Here is a 15,815-nt window from a genome sequence, read left to right as displayed (position 1 = left end):
TGGAAATGTGCCTGTTACTATACCTTTAATAAGTCTAATTACCAGGTAATGCTCCAACTTTTTCTTTTTCAATATTATTTTGCCCAGTATAAGTCCTATGCAGTTATATATAAATTTGAGAAATAGCTTATTAATTTTTATCAAAAATGTTTAATACTGCTGGGATTTTAATGCAGATGGCATTGAATATACAAATCAGTTTGGAGAGAAATTATATTCTAACAATATTATGTACTGCAGCCGAAGAATATGGTTTAACTCTTTATTTAATCAGATCTTTACTCTCAGTGATGTTTTACAGTTTTAGAATACAGTCCTACATGTGATATGCTCATTGTTTTTAACTTAACAATTTTTTTTTAATTGACAATTGTATGTTTCTAGTATATGGTTTTGGTACCCAGAAGTCTTGTTAAAATCACCCATTAGTTCTAACTTTTTGTGGTATTCATTAGATTTTCTGTATGTCATCTTTAATGTAATTTTACTTCTTCCTACTGGTATGACAGTGGTTCTTCCCATGGTTGCAGATTTCTCGGCAGATCTCAAGGGTTTTTCTTTGTAGCTTTCATCTCTCTGCTCAGTCCTGAGAACTCCATGATCTTGGTCTTCCTAGACTCACCAATATCTCATCAACAAAGGGAGTCTAGACTCCATTTGGGTTCCCCTTTCCTATACCCCAGGCTGTTTTTTCCTGAACTGACCATTGCAAAGAATCCGCCTGCCAACCCAGGAGACACAAGAGATGTGGGTTCAATTCCTGGGTAGCGAAGATCCCCTGGAGAAGAAAATGGCAACCCATCCCAGTATTCTTGTCTGGGAAATCCCATGGACAGAGGAGGTTGGCAGGCTACAGTTCATGGGATTGCAAAGAGTCAGACACGACTGAGCATTCACACACAGGTACTTTTCTCCTTGAGAATTAAACATATTAATCATACCATTTTGCAGGATTGCTCTGATAAAGTAGAAGTAACATGTTTCTAATACACAGAGGTTTCCAAAGCAAGTGTACCATTTATCAAAATTAGCATGTTAAGTACAAAAACTACTAGTGTCAGCTTCGGTAAGACTTTACAGAAGTATATTTTTAAATACCGTAATGTTTTACTACATATGACTTTACTGATGAAAACTAAGAATATTTTGCTAACTACACATGTACTTTATGAGGAAAATTACTGTCAGATGCAGAGGATATCCCAAGTCATAGATCATAAAACAACTTAATTCAACATAATTAGATCCACATATTTGATCCTTTTTTCCTTGCATGATTAAAGTATCCTCAGAGTTCTTGGAAGATTCCAGAATGACATGATTTTAAAATACTCAAAGACAGACAGATTACTTGCCATACAGATTTCATCATCAGTATTAAATTTTATATATCATTTCAAAATCATTTCAGTATACACTTATAAAAATTAATTTTATGGTTATCAATTGTGTTTCCTTAGATCTTTATGTTTAAGGTTTAAAAATTTCCAATCTCCTAAATTATAGGATGTGACATAGAACAACACAATTTTAATAACGCCTATTTGGTTTTCCTACCTGTTAAATAGGAATAGCATTGGCATTAGCAAATATTAGCACCTACAAACATTTGTCCATGTGCAGCGCACTGTTTTATGGATGAGAGACCCCAAGAAGCTTAAGCAAGATCTCTGTTTCCGTGTTAGAAATAAAGGTAAATTGAATGACAAATAATGCAAAAGAGGTATCAAAAATGGATATAAATTTTTTAAAAGGTGTGGGTGCTTAAAATGTTCAAATTACTGGAGATTACAGTTGAGGTAGAGCATATTAGTAAGTAGGGAGGATAGGACGCAGATTAAAAAACAATAAAGAAATAAAATGTGGGGCTTCCCTGGTGGCTCAGTGGTACAGAATCAGCTGGCTAATGCAGGAGACACAGCTTGGATCTCTGATTTGGAAAACGTCACAAGCCATGGAACAACTAACCCGTGCACCACAACTAGTGAGCCCGGCAGCTGCAGTTACTGGGCCCACGTGGGGCAACTCCTGAAGCCTGTGTGCCATAGAGCCCGTGCTCTGCAGGAGAGGCCACCGCAATGAGAAGCCCACACACCACAACTGGAGGAGCCCCTGCTTGCCACAACTAGAGAAAAGCCCACGCAGCAATGAGGACCCAGCCAAAGATAAACAAATAAAATTACCTGTTAAAAAATGTAAAGAAATAAAACATGCCCTTTATTGTACAACACAGGGAATATGGCCAGTATTTTTTGGTAACTCTAAATGGAATATAACCTTCAAAAACTGTGAATCACTATGCTGTATACCTGCAACTTATATAATACTGTACATCAACTATACATCAATGAAAAAAATCTTTTCAAAGAAATAACATGTGCCCAGCAGAACATTTTATAGTGAAATAGTAAATCTTTACCTAAAATGCTCACCTAATTGAAAACTTCCATACGAAAGCAATAACAGCAAATGGTTATTAAACAGGAGAAAGCAACTTCACTGTGCCAGAATGTAAGCACACTGTCAAAGAATAATGTACATATTATAAGCTAATAGATGTCAAAGATGTCAAGCTAATAGCTGTCAAACTAATAGGCTCCAACAGGCCAAATCCGGACTGTTCTGAGTACTAAAATAATTTTTGAATGAATATAACTCATTTAACAAAGAATCTATTCAACCAAATGATACGTGTAAATAAAACAAGTAATAAAAAGTTTGATGAGGAATGGGATATTTATATAGTTTTAAGTGACTTCTCCTAGCCCACTATCCACGCAGGCCACAGCACAAAGACAGCAGACTAAAAATGTCCTTCTCCCAGTCTTCCCCTGAAAGCAGTATATTTGCATACTTTAAAAGCTGCAGTCTGAAGGCTCAGCTCTCAATCAGTCTGCATCTAGGTGCTGAGATCCACACCACATCAACAAAATGAAAAATAAAAATCATATGACCATCCCAATAGATGCAGATAAAGCATTTGACAAAATTCAACAAGCATTCATGATAAAAACTCATTAAAGTAGGTACAGAGGGAATATATTTCAACATAATAAAGGTCATATATGACAAGACCACACCTAACATTATACTCAATGGTGAGAAGCTGAAAGCGCTTTCATAAAAGCCGAAAGCATTTGCTATTGCATTTAAAAGAATAAAATACATAGGAAAATTTAACCAAGGAAGTGAAAGACCTGTGCACTCAAAACCATAAGATACTGATGAAAGAAACTGAAGAAGACACAAATAAATGAAAAAATATTCCATACTCATGAATTAAAAGAACCAATACTGTTAAAATATCCACACTATCAAAAGCAATCTACAGATTCACTGCAATCTCTGCTGCTGCTGCTGCTAAGTCACTTCAGTCGTGTCCAACTCTGTGCGACCCCATAGACAGCCCACCAGGCTCCCCCATCCCTGGGATTCTCCAGGCAAGAATACTGGAGTGGGGTGCCATTGCCTTCTCCGATGCAATCTCTATCAAAATTCAAATGGCATTTTCACAGAACTAGAAAACAGTCCTAAAATTTGTAGGAACCAGAAAAGACCCCAATAACAAAAGCAATCATGACCAAGAAGTACAAAGTTGGAAGCATCATGCTTCCCAATATCAAACTATATTGCAAAGCTAAAGTAATCAAAACAGCATGATACAAAGTTTAAAAATAGGGGGTACTATTAACAAAGAAAAGACCACAATTATTACTTTTAATTACATATCGCTTTAGAGTTCCAAACTAATGCAATAACAAAAATAAAACTGAAAATGGTCAAAAATTACCATAATACTTGTCAGAAAGTATGTTCTATATAAGGGCTTCCCTGATAGCTCAGTTGGTAAAGAATCCACCCACAATGCAGGAGACCCCGGTTTGATTCCCCGGGTCGGGAAGATTCCCTGGAGAAGGGATAGGCTACCCACTCCAGAGTTCTTGGGCTTCCCTTGTGGCTCAGCTGGTAAAAAATCTGCCCGCAATGCAGTTGAAAAGATCCCCTGGAGAAGGGCAAGGCTACCCATTCCAGTATTCTGGCCTGGAGAATTCCATGGACATTCCATGGAGTCACAAAGAGTCAGACACAACTGAGCGACTTTCACCTTCTATATGCAAAATACAAGAAAAATTTTTCTGAAAAAGTATTAGATCTCAAAATAGAGTACAGCAAAGCAGGAAAACACAAATCTAATACAAAACAATATATAGCCTATTATACCTCAGCAATAATAATTTTAAAATGTAATAATTCCTAGATGCAAAAATTCTATACTTAATGATGCAAATTCTAACTGCATTAAAATGTAATTTCAATGTAATTCAAATTAAAAACTTAAAAATATTCTTTATATAACTTCAAAATATTTTTATATAACTCAATATTCTTTATATTACCCCATAACTAAAATGCATTTCAATAAGAAAATGCTCAATAGCTGAAAATGTTTTCAAAAATGAACAATAAGTCTGCTATAAAACAGTAAAAGTGAGTAAAACAGCATAATGTTGGTGAAAGGTACTGCTTTATTTTTACTTTCTAGTAGAGGAATTTCTTAATACACACTAAATCTAAAGACTGCTATAATGAACCACCACCATCAACATCACCTAGCTTTGACAATTATTAACATTTTGCATATTGTTTTCAACTTATGTCTTAGTTTACTTTGTTCTGCCAGAACATTCAAAAGCAAACCAGACATATCGTATCGTTTCACCCATAACTACTTCAGCATGATTGCAGAATATATGCCTAATAGACTGGACTTGAAGAAAACAAACAAAAAAATGGTTTTAGGACAGGAAGAGAACAATAAATTGAACTTCTGTTTTATCAGTGTTCATTGTTCACCTACTGCTTATGTTATTAACTGGGTCAAAATAGGATAAAGTTCTTAATTATCTGACCCAGTCTAAAAAACTGTATGAACACACCAACATTAACGTTAAGCTCCAGTATGATACAAATAACCTCTGGATTAGATGCCATATTACACAAAAAAAAACACCTTCTGAAAAAATATACAACTTACTTTGGCTTCAGTTTCTCCCCTGTGAAGAGTATATAAATGATGGACAGCACTTTGTGATGAGGACCAAGGATGAGTCAAAATTTGGAAGACGTGGAAGTCATGGCCAAGGGTATCTGTTGTGACTAGAAGCATTCCTGAAGGACACACCAAAAAGGGGTAAAAACAAACACCATTATGTATGTGGATAAAATATTTTCACAAGGCACTCATCATACTTTAAAATATTATTGAAGGGAAAAAGTGACCAAATGTATAAGAAACTTCCTACAATTAAAAAAAAAATTAAAACACAAGACTTTTTTCCTGTGTGAATACAAAACCTTAAGGTCACATCAGTATTCAAGTATAGTGACATACTTACATGTCAAGGTTTTATGATGTTCTCATACAACTAGTAGAGAAAAGTTTACAATGCTGGAATCACAGAGTTCACAAGCATTTTAAAATAGCAAATCTGATAATAAAGAATGTGAAAGACTTCCCCCCGTGGAATTAAAACCCACTTTCACTTTTTCCATTTCTCAAAACCTGAATTTTAAATTCCAATTTGAGTACTACTACAGCTAATAATACCCTACTCAATTCACCAGTTTAAAAGTTGTCTCCACTCTAGCCTATTTATTTAAATTCCCTACTGTCTTTCACAAAGCAAATTTTGATGAGATGTCATGGCCAAGAATTATGCACCTAACACAAGGTCACAAAAATTTTGGTTTCCTGTTCAATTTCACAGTTTTATATTTTACATTTAGGTCTTTCATCAATTTTGTGTTAATTTTTGTACAAAGTGTGAGGTATTAGAAATTATCTTTTTTGAAAATGATGTTCAATTGTCTCAGCAGGATTTCTTAAAGAGGCTAATCTTTTTTTTTTACTTTACAATATTGTATTGGTTTTGCCATACATCAACATGCATCTGCCATGGGAAGAGGCTAATCTTTATCCTCTTTTATCTATCTTTTATTCTACATTCAATGTCAACATGCCAAAGATCAACTGGCCATATTAGGATGGGTGTTTTTCTGGAAGTCCTATTCTGTTCCATTGATATCTGTGTCTATCATTCACTAGTATCACACTTTCTTAACTTACTATTACTTGGAAATCACATAGAACAAGCCCTTGTTTTCCGACCTTTCCAAGATTGTTTTAGCTATTCCAATTCCTTTGTCTTTCCAAACACAGATTCAGCTTTTCGATATCTACATAATTAGGATAACAAACATCTTAACAATAATGAGTCATCTGATCTATGAACATCACATATTTCTTGATATGTCTTCCTTTTTGTCTTTTAGCACACTGATTGTATTTTCTTAGTGTTACTATCACTGGTACTCTATTTCAATTACCAAATTTTCCTTGGCAGTATATAGAGATATAACTGATATTTATATAAATATCTGTATGCAAGGAGATTGAACCAGTCTATCCTAAAGGAAATCAGTCCTGAATATTCATTGGAAGAACTGATGCTGAAGCTGAAACTCCCAACACTTTGGCCACCTGATGCGAAGAACTGACTCACTAGAAAAGACCCTGATGCTGGGAAAGCTTGAAGGCAGGACAAGAATGGGACGACAGAGGATGAAATGGTTAGACGGCATCACTGACTCGATGGACATGAGTATGAGTAAGCTCTGGGAGTTGGTGATGGACAGGGAGGCCTGGTGTGCTGCAGTCCATGGGTGGCAAAGAGTCAGACACAACTGAGCAACTGAACTGAACTGTGTGCATACCTACACACTCTACAAATTCTAGGAGCTTTTATGTAGATACATGGAATTTTCTTTCTAAACCTACAGTATGTGAATAGACATAGTTTGATTTTTCTCTTTCCACACTACATGACCTACATGGCTTGTTTTTTCTCTTGACCTGCTATTTTTGCTGAGGTAAACAAAAATGACGAGAGGCAATATTCACGCCTTGTTCCATGTTTTAGAAGAAAGTATTCAATCTTTAAGCATGATGCTAGTTGTAGATTTCCTGTAAATGCTCTGTATCAACTTAAGGACATTATTTTCTACTTCTAATTTGTTGAGAGTTTTAATAATAAACAGATGTCAAATTTTGTCTAATGCTTTTCTGCACCTATGAGACGATTATGTGGTTTTTCTTCTTTGGTCAATTAGTATGGTGCATTTTAATAATGAAAGGTTATCAAATGTGGAACAATCTTGCATTTCTGGGATAAATGCCACTTTGTCAGAATCCTTTATTACATGCTGCTGCACTGAATTAGCTACTATTTTGCTGTTGTGAATGTGTTCCTGGGGGATACTGGTTTGTAATTTTCTTTTCTAATACTGTGTGTGTCTGTTTCTGGTACTAGGGTAGAGCTGGTATGGTTGCATAATGTTCCTTTTATTTCTAGACTTTAACAAATGTCCAGTAAAATTTTCCAGTGAAACTATGTGGGCCTTTTTTGTGTTTGTGTGAAGACTTTTAGATATAGTAATTTAATTTCTCTTTAAATTTTGTAAATATAAAATGTAACATAATTTTTATAATGAAAATATATTGTAATGTTTTTTCTTGGAAGAATTACTCTCTGTAACTCAAGTTAATAGTCTGTAGGGTCTTTAGTGATGTCCACTTTTTCATTCAGGATATTGAAATTTTGTATCCTTTCTCTTTTTTTCTTGGTCAGTCTAGCTACTGCTGCTGCTAAGTCGCTTCAGTCGTGTCCGACTCTGTGCGACCCCACAGACGGCGGCCCACCAGGCTCCCCCATCCCTGGGATTCTCCAGGCAAGAACACTGGAGTGGGTGGCCATTTCCTTTCTTCAATGGTCAGTCTAGCTACAGCTTCTCAAAGAAACCATTATGGTGTCACTGGTTTTCTCTTTTCCGTTTTACTGATTTATCTTCCTTCTTTTGCTGTCATGACCCTCTATTACTATTTCCTTCACTGCCCTTGCTTTAGTTTTATTTTCTATTTCTTCAAGTTTCTTAAAAGCTGAAGCTTAGATCACTTTGTCAGGAAGATATGTTATTTAGTTTCCAAATGTTTGGGTATTTTCCAGTTATCATTCATATACTAATTTCAAATTTAACTCCATTATGATAAGAAATTAAAGTTTGTTTTATATCTCAGAACAACGTATCTTGTTGAGTGTTCCATGTACACCTGAACACTTGGTGTATTCTCAGTGTCAATTAAGTTAACTGATACTCTTATTGGATCTTTAACATCCTTGTTTGCCTACTTTTGTGTTCTATTATTGAGTAGAAGTTAACATCTCCGAGCATAGTTATGGATATTTTTTTCAGTTATATAAGCTTCCTAAATTTGAGCCCTATTTTTTTAGGTTCATACACATTTAGGATTGTTAAAACTTCTTGGTGAATCACCTCTTTTATCATAATGTCCCATTTTGACCTTAGTGTCTCCTTTATTCTAAAGCCAACTTTCTCTGGTATTAATATCACTACTTCAGCTTTGCTTTGATTGATGTATGCATGATATATACTTTTCTATTATTTTACTTTCACAGTCAATATAATTATAAAATGACTCTGGTTTGGATAATAACTGGGGTTCAGTTTGGGTTTTTTTATTCCTATCTCAAACTTTTAATTAGTGTTTATAGACCGTTCACATTTAGTGTAACTTGTGGGTAAGGTTGGATTTACATCTACCATTTTGTTACTTTTTACTATTTTTCTGATTGTACCCCTGTGTTTTTTTTCCCCTTGATTTTTTAAAAAATTTTACTTGGTATTGGAGTACAGTTGATTAACAATGCTGTGTTAGTTTCAAGTATATAAAAAAGTGATTCAGTTATACGTGGATCTATTCTTTTTCAAGTCCTTTTCCCATTTAGGATTTTACAGAATATTGAGTAGAGGTCTCTGTAATACAGTAGGTCTTTGTTGGTTATCTCTTTTAAATTTCACCTTTGTTTTTACTTTTGCTTATTTATCTGCTCTTGCTTCCTTCTCTTTTTTTAGATAATTTCACTATTTTTAATACAAAATTTTAACTTATCTATTGGTTTTACTGGTTTTTCCAGAAATTAAAATATACATATTAAAATGTTCGTGTGTTTGTTAATATTTTGTCCAGAATATATTTGCTTTCTGTGAGAAACAGAAGCAAAATCATATTTTGTAACTCCTAAAATCTCTTTGTTGAAAGAATATCAAGCACCTGCGGAAAGATAAAGTGGGCCTTTATATGGGAAGGTGAAGTATATATGAGTTTTCTATTTATTGGCTAACATATGGTACAGCTCCAGTCATTATATTTGATTAAAAAATAGCATATTAGATGCCAGTATCTTGGCTATTTCCAAGAGAATACATTTTAAGATGATGAACTGTGTCATTTATTGAGATCTAGAACAATTTATTTAACATTACCTCCCATTCTGTGCATAGCTATCAGCATGAGGTCAATAAATACTGTTGTCATTCATACAATAAATTTCAAAGATTGGACATGCTCTGTTTTGTGGACAGTGTGTCTTGACTCCTATTTTTTGCTTAGTTATAGGAAGTCTGAATTGTCACAATTCTACTACTATGTTTTCATTCCACATTCCCACAACAAAATCATTTCTGCACATGAAAAACAATTCAGAGGAAACATCATTACGACAGGAAATGTGATGCACTTGTATTTATAGCACAAATATATTACTCATTCCCGAACATAAACTTCACTTTCTTTTATTAGCGTATCAATGATTTGCTCATAATTAGCATTCACATAGTAGTCCCGATTAGCCAAATCAAGACTCTTATTGTTTTGCAAATGAAAGATAATCACAAATAAAAACTTTTCAACATGCTGCGAGTTTTTCAAACTGGCATGCAAAACAACTTCAAATTTTAAGAGAATTAGCCATTGAAAATCTATCCTGATTATCTTCCTGTATCCTGTCTCAAAACGTTTTCTTCCACTTATTCATGCAAATACAGCTTATATAACTCAGAAATAAGTCCAACTTTTTGACAAAACTTTAAAATAATTTTTTAAAAAAATTTATAGAGAGGAAAGGAGGAAACAGCTAGTGTAGTACTATACCAATAATATGCTTCCTTTGAATTTATAATTTCCTCTTTTGCACACATTCTGCAGGAAGAAATGACAAGCTTTTTTTTTTTTTTTTCTAGAAAACAAGTTAAAAAGCAGATATACATAAAAGGAAAAACTTGTACAGAGTAGACTGTGGCTTGAGAACTATTTATGCAGCATCAGAAGACTAAACCAGACTCCAGCCTGGCCATAAACTAAACCCACGCCCCAAATGAGGTGCCAAGCCACAAAAAGCATTTGCGTCATCTGGGAATACAAGGAAAAGAAGGACTTCTAATTATAGGGCCTGGAAGCGGAAGCCTAGAGTGATTAGCTGTTTAGGCGCTGCTGTATGTTTATCTGGAAGCTTCCTTTCCTTCACTCTCAGCCTTAAGTTTGATAGATGAGCGCTAGCATTAGAGGGTAGGGACTAAAGCTGCCGATGGTACATGGCGTTCCCCAAAATCTGAGGTAGCTGAAGACTGAACATTAAGGCTTTTGTGGCCTCATAAGAACATAAGTCTTTTCAACTGGGCGTCAGCTGGTTAGCCCAAAAGGCAAAATTAAAGAGTAGCAAACCTCGACTGGGCATATGCTATAAAATCTTGGAAACTTGAGTAGGGATGTCTTTTCTGCCATATCCTATTTATAACACCTACCTAATTGTATGGTTCTTTATCACATGCACACATATGAACTGGAAGACAAATTACCAGCTTATTCACACTCTCCTCCAAAAACACACATAACCACTGATATGTTGGGTCAAATGGAAATCTTTATAGGAATTCAGATTATCATCACTCATAAATAACTGTACATTTTAGTATTAATCATTGCAAATTTAATACTTTCTCATCAACACCTGTAGAGATGAAAACCTAAAAATTATTAAAAGTTTGTAATTTGCAAACATCCAAACACCTTTATTTAAATAATTACTTTCTTCCTTTCACTTTACATAACATGAAATTGTTACCGTTTGAAGATATCTTTGGCCATATCCAATGGCCACATCCAAAGGCCATAACCAAGATAGAGAACATGTGAAAAAATTCTCTTCTATTTGCAGTCCATCCCCTCCCCATCACCTGGCCCCAGCAACCACTGATTGACTTTCTGTCATTACAAATTAACGGTCGAATTAATGGTAAAGAATCTGCCTGCCAACACAGGAGATGCAGGTTTGCTTCCTGGGTCAGGAAGATCCCCTGGAGGAGGAACTGTGGTGTTGGAGAAGACTCTTGAGAGTCCCTGGGACTGCAAGGAGATCAAAGCAGTCAATCCTAAAGAAAATCAACCCTGAATATTCACTGGAAGGACTGACGCTGAAGCTCCAATACTTTGACCGCCTGATGCGAAGAACTGACTCACTAGAGAAGACCCTGATGCTGGGAAAGACTGAAGGCAGGAGGAGAAGGGGACAACAGAGGATGAGATGGTTGGATAACATCACCAACTCGATGGACATGAGTTTGAGCAAGCTCTGGGAGATAGTAAAGGACAGGGAAACCTGCTGTGTCCATGGGGTCGCAAAGAGTCAGACACGACTGAGCGACTGAACTGAGCTGAGGCACATTTAATTTGATAAGAAACAGAAAATGTTTTTTCAAGCCGGCGGTATCATTTTACTTTCCCATGAATTCCATAATTTTGCAACATTTGGTGTTGCTGATATTCTTAATCACCTCAGTGAGTACTTGGTGGGTTTCTTATGGTTTAAAAATGCTATGCTCCTTGGTGATCAGTGATGCTGGGTGCTAAACAGTTACTTGCATATTTCCTTGACTTTACTGTTCAAATCCTTTGCGTATTTTAAATTGTTTTGTCTTCATTTTATATACATTAAAATTATATTATAAAAATATTCAGAGAAGGCAATGGCACCCCACTCCAGTACTCTTGCCTGGAAAATCCTATGGACAGAGGAGCCTGGTAGGCTGCAGTCCATGGGGTTGCTAGGAGTCAGATACGACTGAGTGACTTCACTTTCACTTTTCACTTTCATGCATTGGAGAAGGAAATGGCAACCCACTCCAGTGTTCTTGCCTGGAGAATCCCAGAGACAGGGGAGCCTGGGGGGCTGCCGTCTCTGGGGTCGCACAGAGTCGGACACGACTGAAGTGACTTAGCAGCAGCATAAAAATATTAAAATATATATACGTGTGTGTATATATATGTATATATATATCAGATATATACTCATGGCTTATATACCCCAGTTCATTTGCTTAACCATAAGTTTCCAAGTAATGAAGACCAATATGATGGTTTGTTTTTTTGGTGTCCTATCTAAGAAATCATCCTCTATGCCTCCTGGGTTACAATGATAGAATCTTTACATTTTTTTTTTGAAGGTTTATAGTATTAGGTTTTAAATTAAGTGTATGATTGATTTTGAGTTAAATTTTTGTCTATGCTGTTAAGGAAAATTTTGCTGTTGTTCAGTAGCTAACTTGTATCTAACTCTTCGTGACCCCATGGAGCATACCAGGCTCCTCAGTCCTTCAACATCTCCCAGAGTTTGCTCAAATTCATGTCCATTGAGTCAGTGATGCTATCCAACCATCTCATCCTCTGCCACCCTCTTCTCCACCTGCCCTCAATCATTCCCAGTATCAAGCTCGTTTCCAATGAGTCAGCTCTTCGTATCAGGTGGCCAAAGTACTGGAGTTTCTGCTTCAGCTTAAGTCCTTCCAATCATATTCAGGGTTGATTTCTTTTAGGGTTGACTCATTTGATCTCCTTTTGTCCAAGGGTCTTCTCCAGCACCACAATTAAAAACCAGCACTTCTTCAGCACTCAGGCTTCTTCATGGGCCATTTCTCACATCCGTACATGATTACTGGAGGAAACCAGTTTACTTTTCACCAAATGGATATTCCAGTTGTTCTAGGACCATCTGTTGAGAAAATCACACTATCCCTATAGTGAATTACTTAACACTTTGGTCAAAAATCAAATCATCATAAGAGTTTGATCAATTTCTGGATTCTATTCCATCCATCTATGACTGTATTTACCCAAAACCATCCTTTCTACATTACTACTTATTTTAAAAAGTATATATTTAAGTAAGTCAGAAATTTAGGTAGAGTCAGTTTTTTAAATTTATTCATCTTTTTCAAGATTGATTTGACTATTTTACTTTATATCCTTTGAATCTCCATATAATTTTAGAATAAGCTTCTGTTGATTATTTTTGGTTTAAACATTCACTTTTAATAAAGTTAACTAATAGTGAACAATATTAACACAAAACACTAATAGGATATCAAAGCACAAAAGTGATAAAATATCTTTATGAAAATGTGGTTATAATCATCACAACACAGAGGTCACTAGGATGGCAAAAACGTACAATTTTTAGATAAAGTAGTTATCTTGGGGACATTATTATGTACCAACACAATGCTATTGTCCTGCTGCTGCAGCTGCTGCTAAGTCGCTTCAGGCATGTCTGACTCTGTGCGACCCCATAGACGGCAGCCGACCAGGCTCCCCCGTCCCTGGGAGTCTCCAGTCAAGAACACTGGAGTGGGTTGCCATTTCCTTCTCCAATGCATCAAAGTGAAAAGTGAAAGTGAAGTTGCTCAGTCATGTCTGACTCTTCGCGACCCCATGGACTGCAGCCTATCAGGCTCCTCCGTCCATGGGATTTTCCAGGCAAGAGTACTGGAGTGGGGTGCCATCACATTCTCTGTGCTATTGTCCTATACCGATACAAATACACAAACACAAAAGCAGTACTAACTTAATGTCACAGACAAAAATTGCCACAAGTTCATAATAAAATATAATTTGAATGAAGGTTAACAGGAATTTGGTAGATCAGTCTGCTTAGAAGACATATTTTACATATTAAAATTGTAAGATTTAATTTGAAAGGTAAATTTGGAAATTTAGGAATTTCCAAAGGAATGCCATTTGATGTACTTCAGAGATGCATGAAAATAGAAACTTTAAATTTTCTAGATGGAACGTATACAGAGGTAGATACGTGTGTATGTATGTGTGTGTAGAAATTCACCAAGCTATACACTTAAGATCAGTACACACAATCTGTATCATATAATTACATCTCAAAAAAAATGAAGATGAACCAAAACAATAACAAGGATGAGGGAACAAGATAATTTTTATGGCTTTATCTAGAGCGAAAGAAGAGATGATACGATGATAAATAGAGCAGTTAGAAAGTTAAAACTCTACCCCTACAAGTAGAAAAAAAGACATCAAAAAACACAGCAGTCACAGAGAGATGTATATGAAATGACAGTACATAGTAGTAAGGAGTCAAGAAAGAGGTCTACAAGTCTCAGATGTGCAATCTGGCCAAATGGTGGTCAAAGCACCATTACTCATGAATTCCACTTTGCATACACGAAAATACAACAGATTTAGTTCAGAATTCTAGCAGGGAAGATCAGAAACTATGTAATGCATAACAATTAGATGAAAGATAAAACTGGGTCATCACTTAGCACTTTCACTTTAGGAATATTTGCAAATGTAGCAAATATTTTTCTTAGCCCATCAGAAAGATATGATTTGAAAAGAAAGACTAACAACAATAACAAGAATAATCAAAATCTTCCCATGAAATAATCAAAGGTATGGCATGGGATTGGGGGAAATCTAGTCTATTTTTTATTTAATAATAATATTATTTCTTCTACGCTGTTGGTAAGACTTTGTTTAGATTATATATATAAAGTTTGAGTAGACTGCTGTTTCTATGTTTTCTTTTTCATCTTCCATTCCTAAATCCATTCCCCACTGCCATCCTTTTCCCACCATAAATACGCATCATATTGAATTTAATATATGTTCTTTGAAATATATTTATCCTTGAAAATTTTTCAGAGTACTATTTAAAAATATATATATATATATAAAGTATGTATAGATAGAGTGTTAGTCACTCAGTCATGTCCAACTCTGTGTGACTTCACGGACTGTAGCCCACCAAGCTCTTCTGTCCATGGGATTCTCCAGGCAAGAATACTGGAGTAGGTTGCCATTCCCTTCTCCGGAGGATTTTCCCAACCCAGGAATCAAACCCCGGTATCCTGAATTGCAGGCAGATTCTTTACCGTCTGAGCCACCAGGGAAGCCTCCAATACGTATATACATATATTTAATATATGGCAAGAATATAGACCAATCTGAACGAGGAAACTGAAACAAGCCTGAAGCTGGAGAAGGGCTAGAGTATACGAGCAGAGTGGAAAGGAGAAGGGACAACGATAGCCAAGGCTTAACCGTTTTAAAGTTGTCCCAATAAGCAAAAGTTCAATTCAGCCTTGGCTACTTCACCTGTATCTACTTGGTCATAGACATCCTTTTTTACCTTTTTCAAAATTTAATACCGGATCTAATAGAATACTTGCAGCTGCAGTGTTATGGGCATTTATACTTACCTCACATTTTTACATGGTAGGTATGCCACTGTACGTATTCACATCTTTCATTAATCCATTCAGCATTAACTGAGTACCTTTGCTATGGCCACTGCTTGTATTCACATCTTTCGTTAGCTCATTCAGTATTAACTGCACCACTGTATATATTCACATCTTTCATTAGCATGAAAGATGCCATTGTACGTATTCAGTGTCTTCATCTCTCACTAGTTCATTCAGTATTAACTGAGCACCTTTGCTGTGGCAGTGGTGATAGCAAAGGAGCAGGGTTCCTTCTTATTGATGGACATTCAAAATCCAGGGCTGCATTAGGACTTTCATATACCCTG

The 15,815-nt window shown here is 35.7% G+C and overlaps 1 protein-coding gene across 42 annotated transcripts in view; it reads right to left on the bottom strand.

Annotated features, from left to right (window-relative positions):
* The window catches only part of BCAS3 (BCAS3 microtubule associated cell migration factor), a 591,361-nt gene that overhangs the window by 381,943 nt on the left and 193,603 nt on the right, over positions 1-15,815 (bottom strand). For all 42 annotated transcript variants that reach the window (XM_086360515.1, XM_086360531.1, XM_086360537.1 and 39 more), the window contains one exon: positions 5,036-5,169. In XM_086360515.1, coding sequence (XP_086216641.1) covers positions 5,036-5,169 — 134 coding nt within the window. The remainder of the gene's footprint in view (positions 1-5,035; positions 5,170-15,815) is intronic.

The sequence above is a fragment of the Bos grunniens genome, chromosome 19 (assembly GCF_055505025.1).
Source record: "Bos grunniens cultivar Pamir isolate PY7600 chromosome 19, Bosgru_T2T1.0, whole genome shotgun sequence".
Classification (NCBI taxonomy): domain Eukaryota; kingdom Metazoa; phylum Chordata; class Mammalia; order Artiodactyla; family Bovidae; genus Bos; species Bos grunniens.
This window is presented reverse-complemented; position numbering and strand designations above follow the sequence as displayed.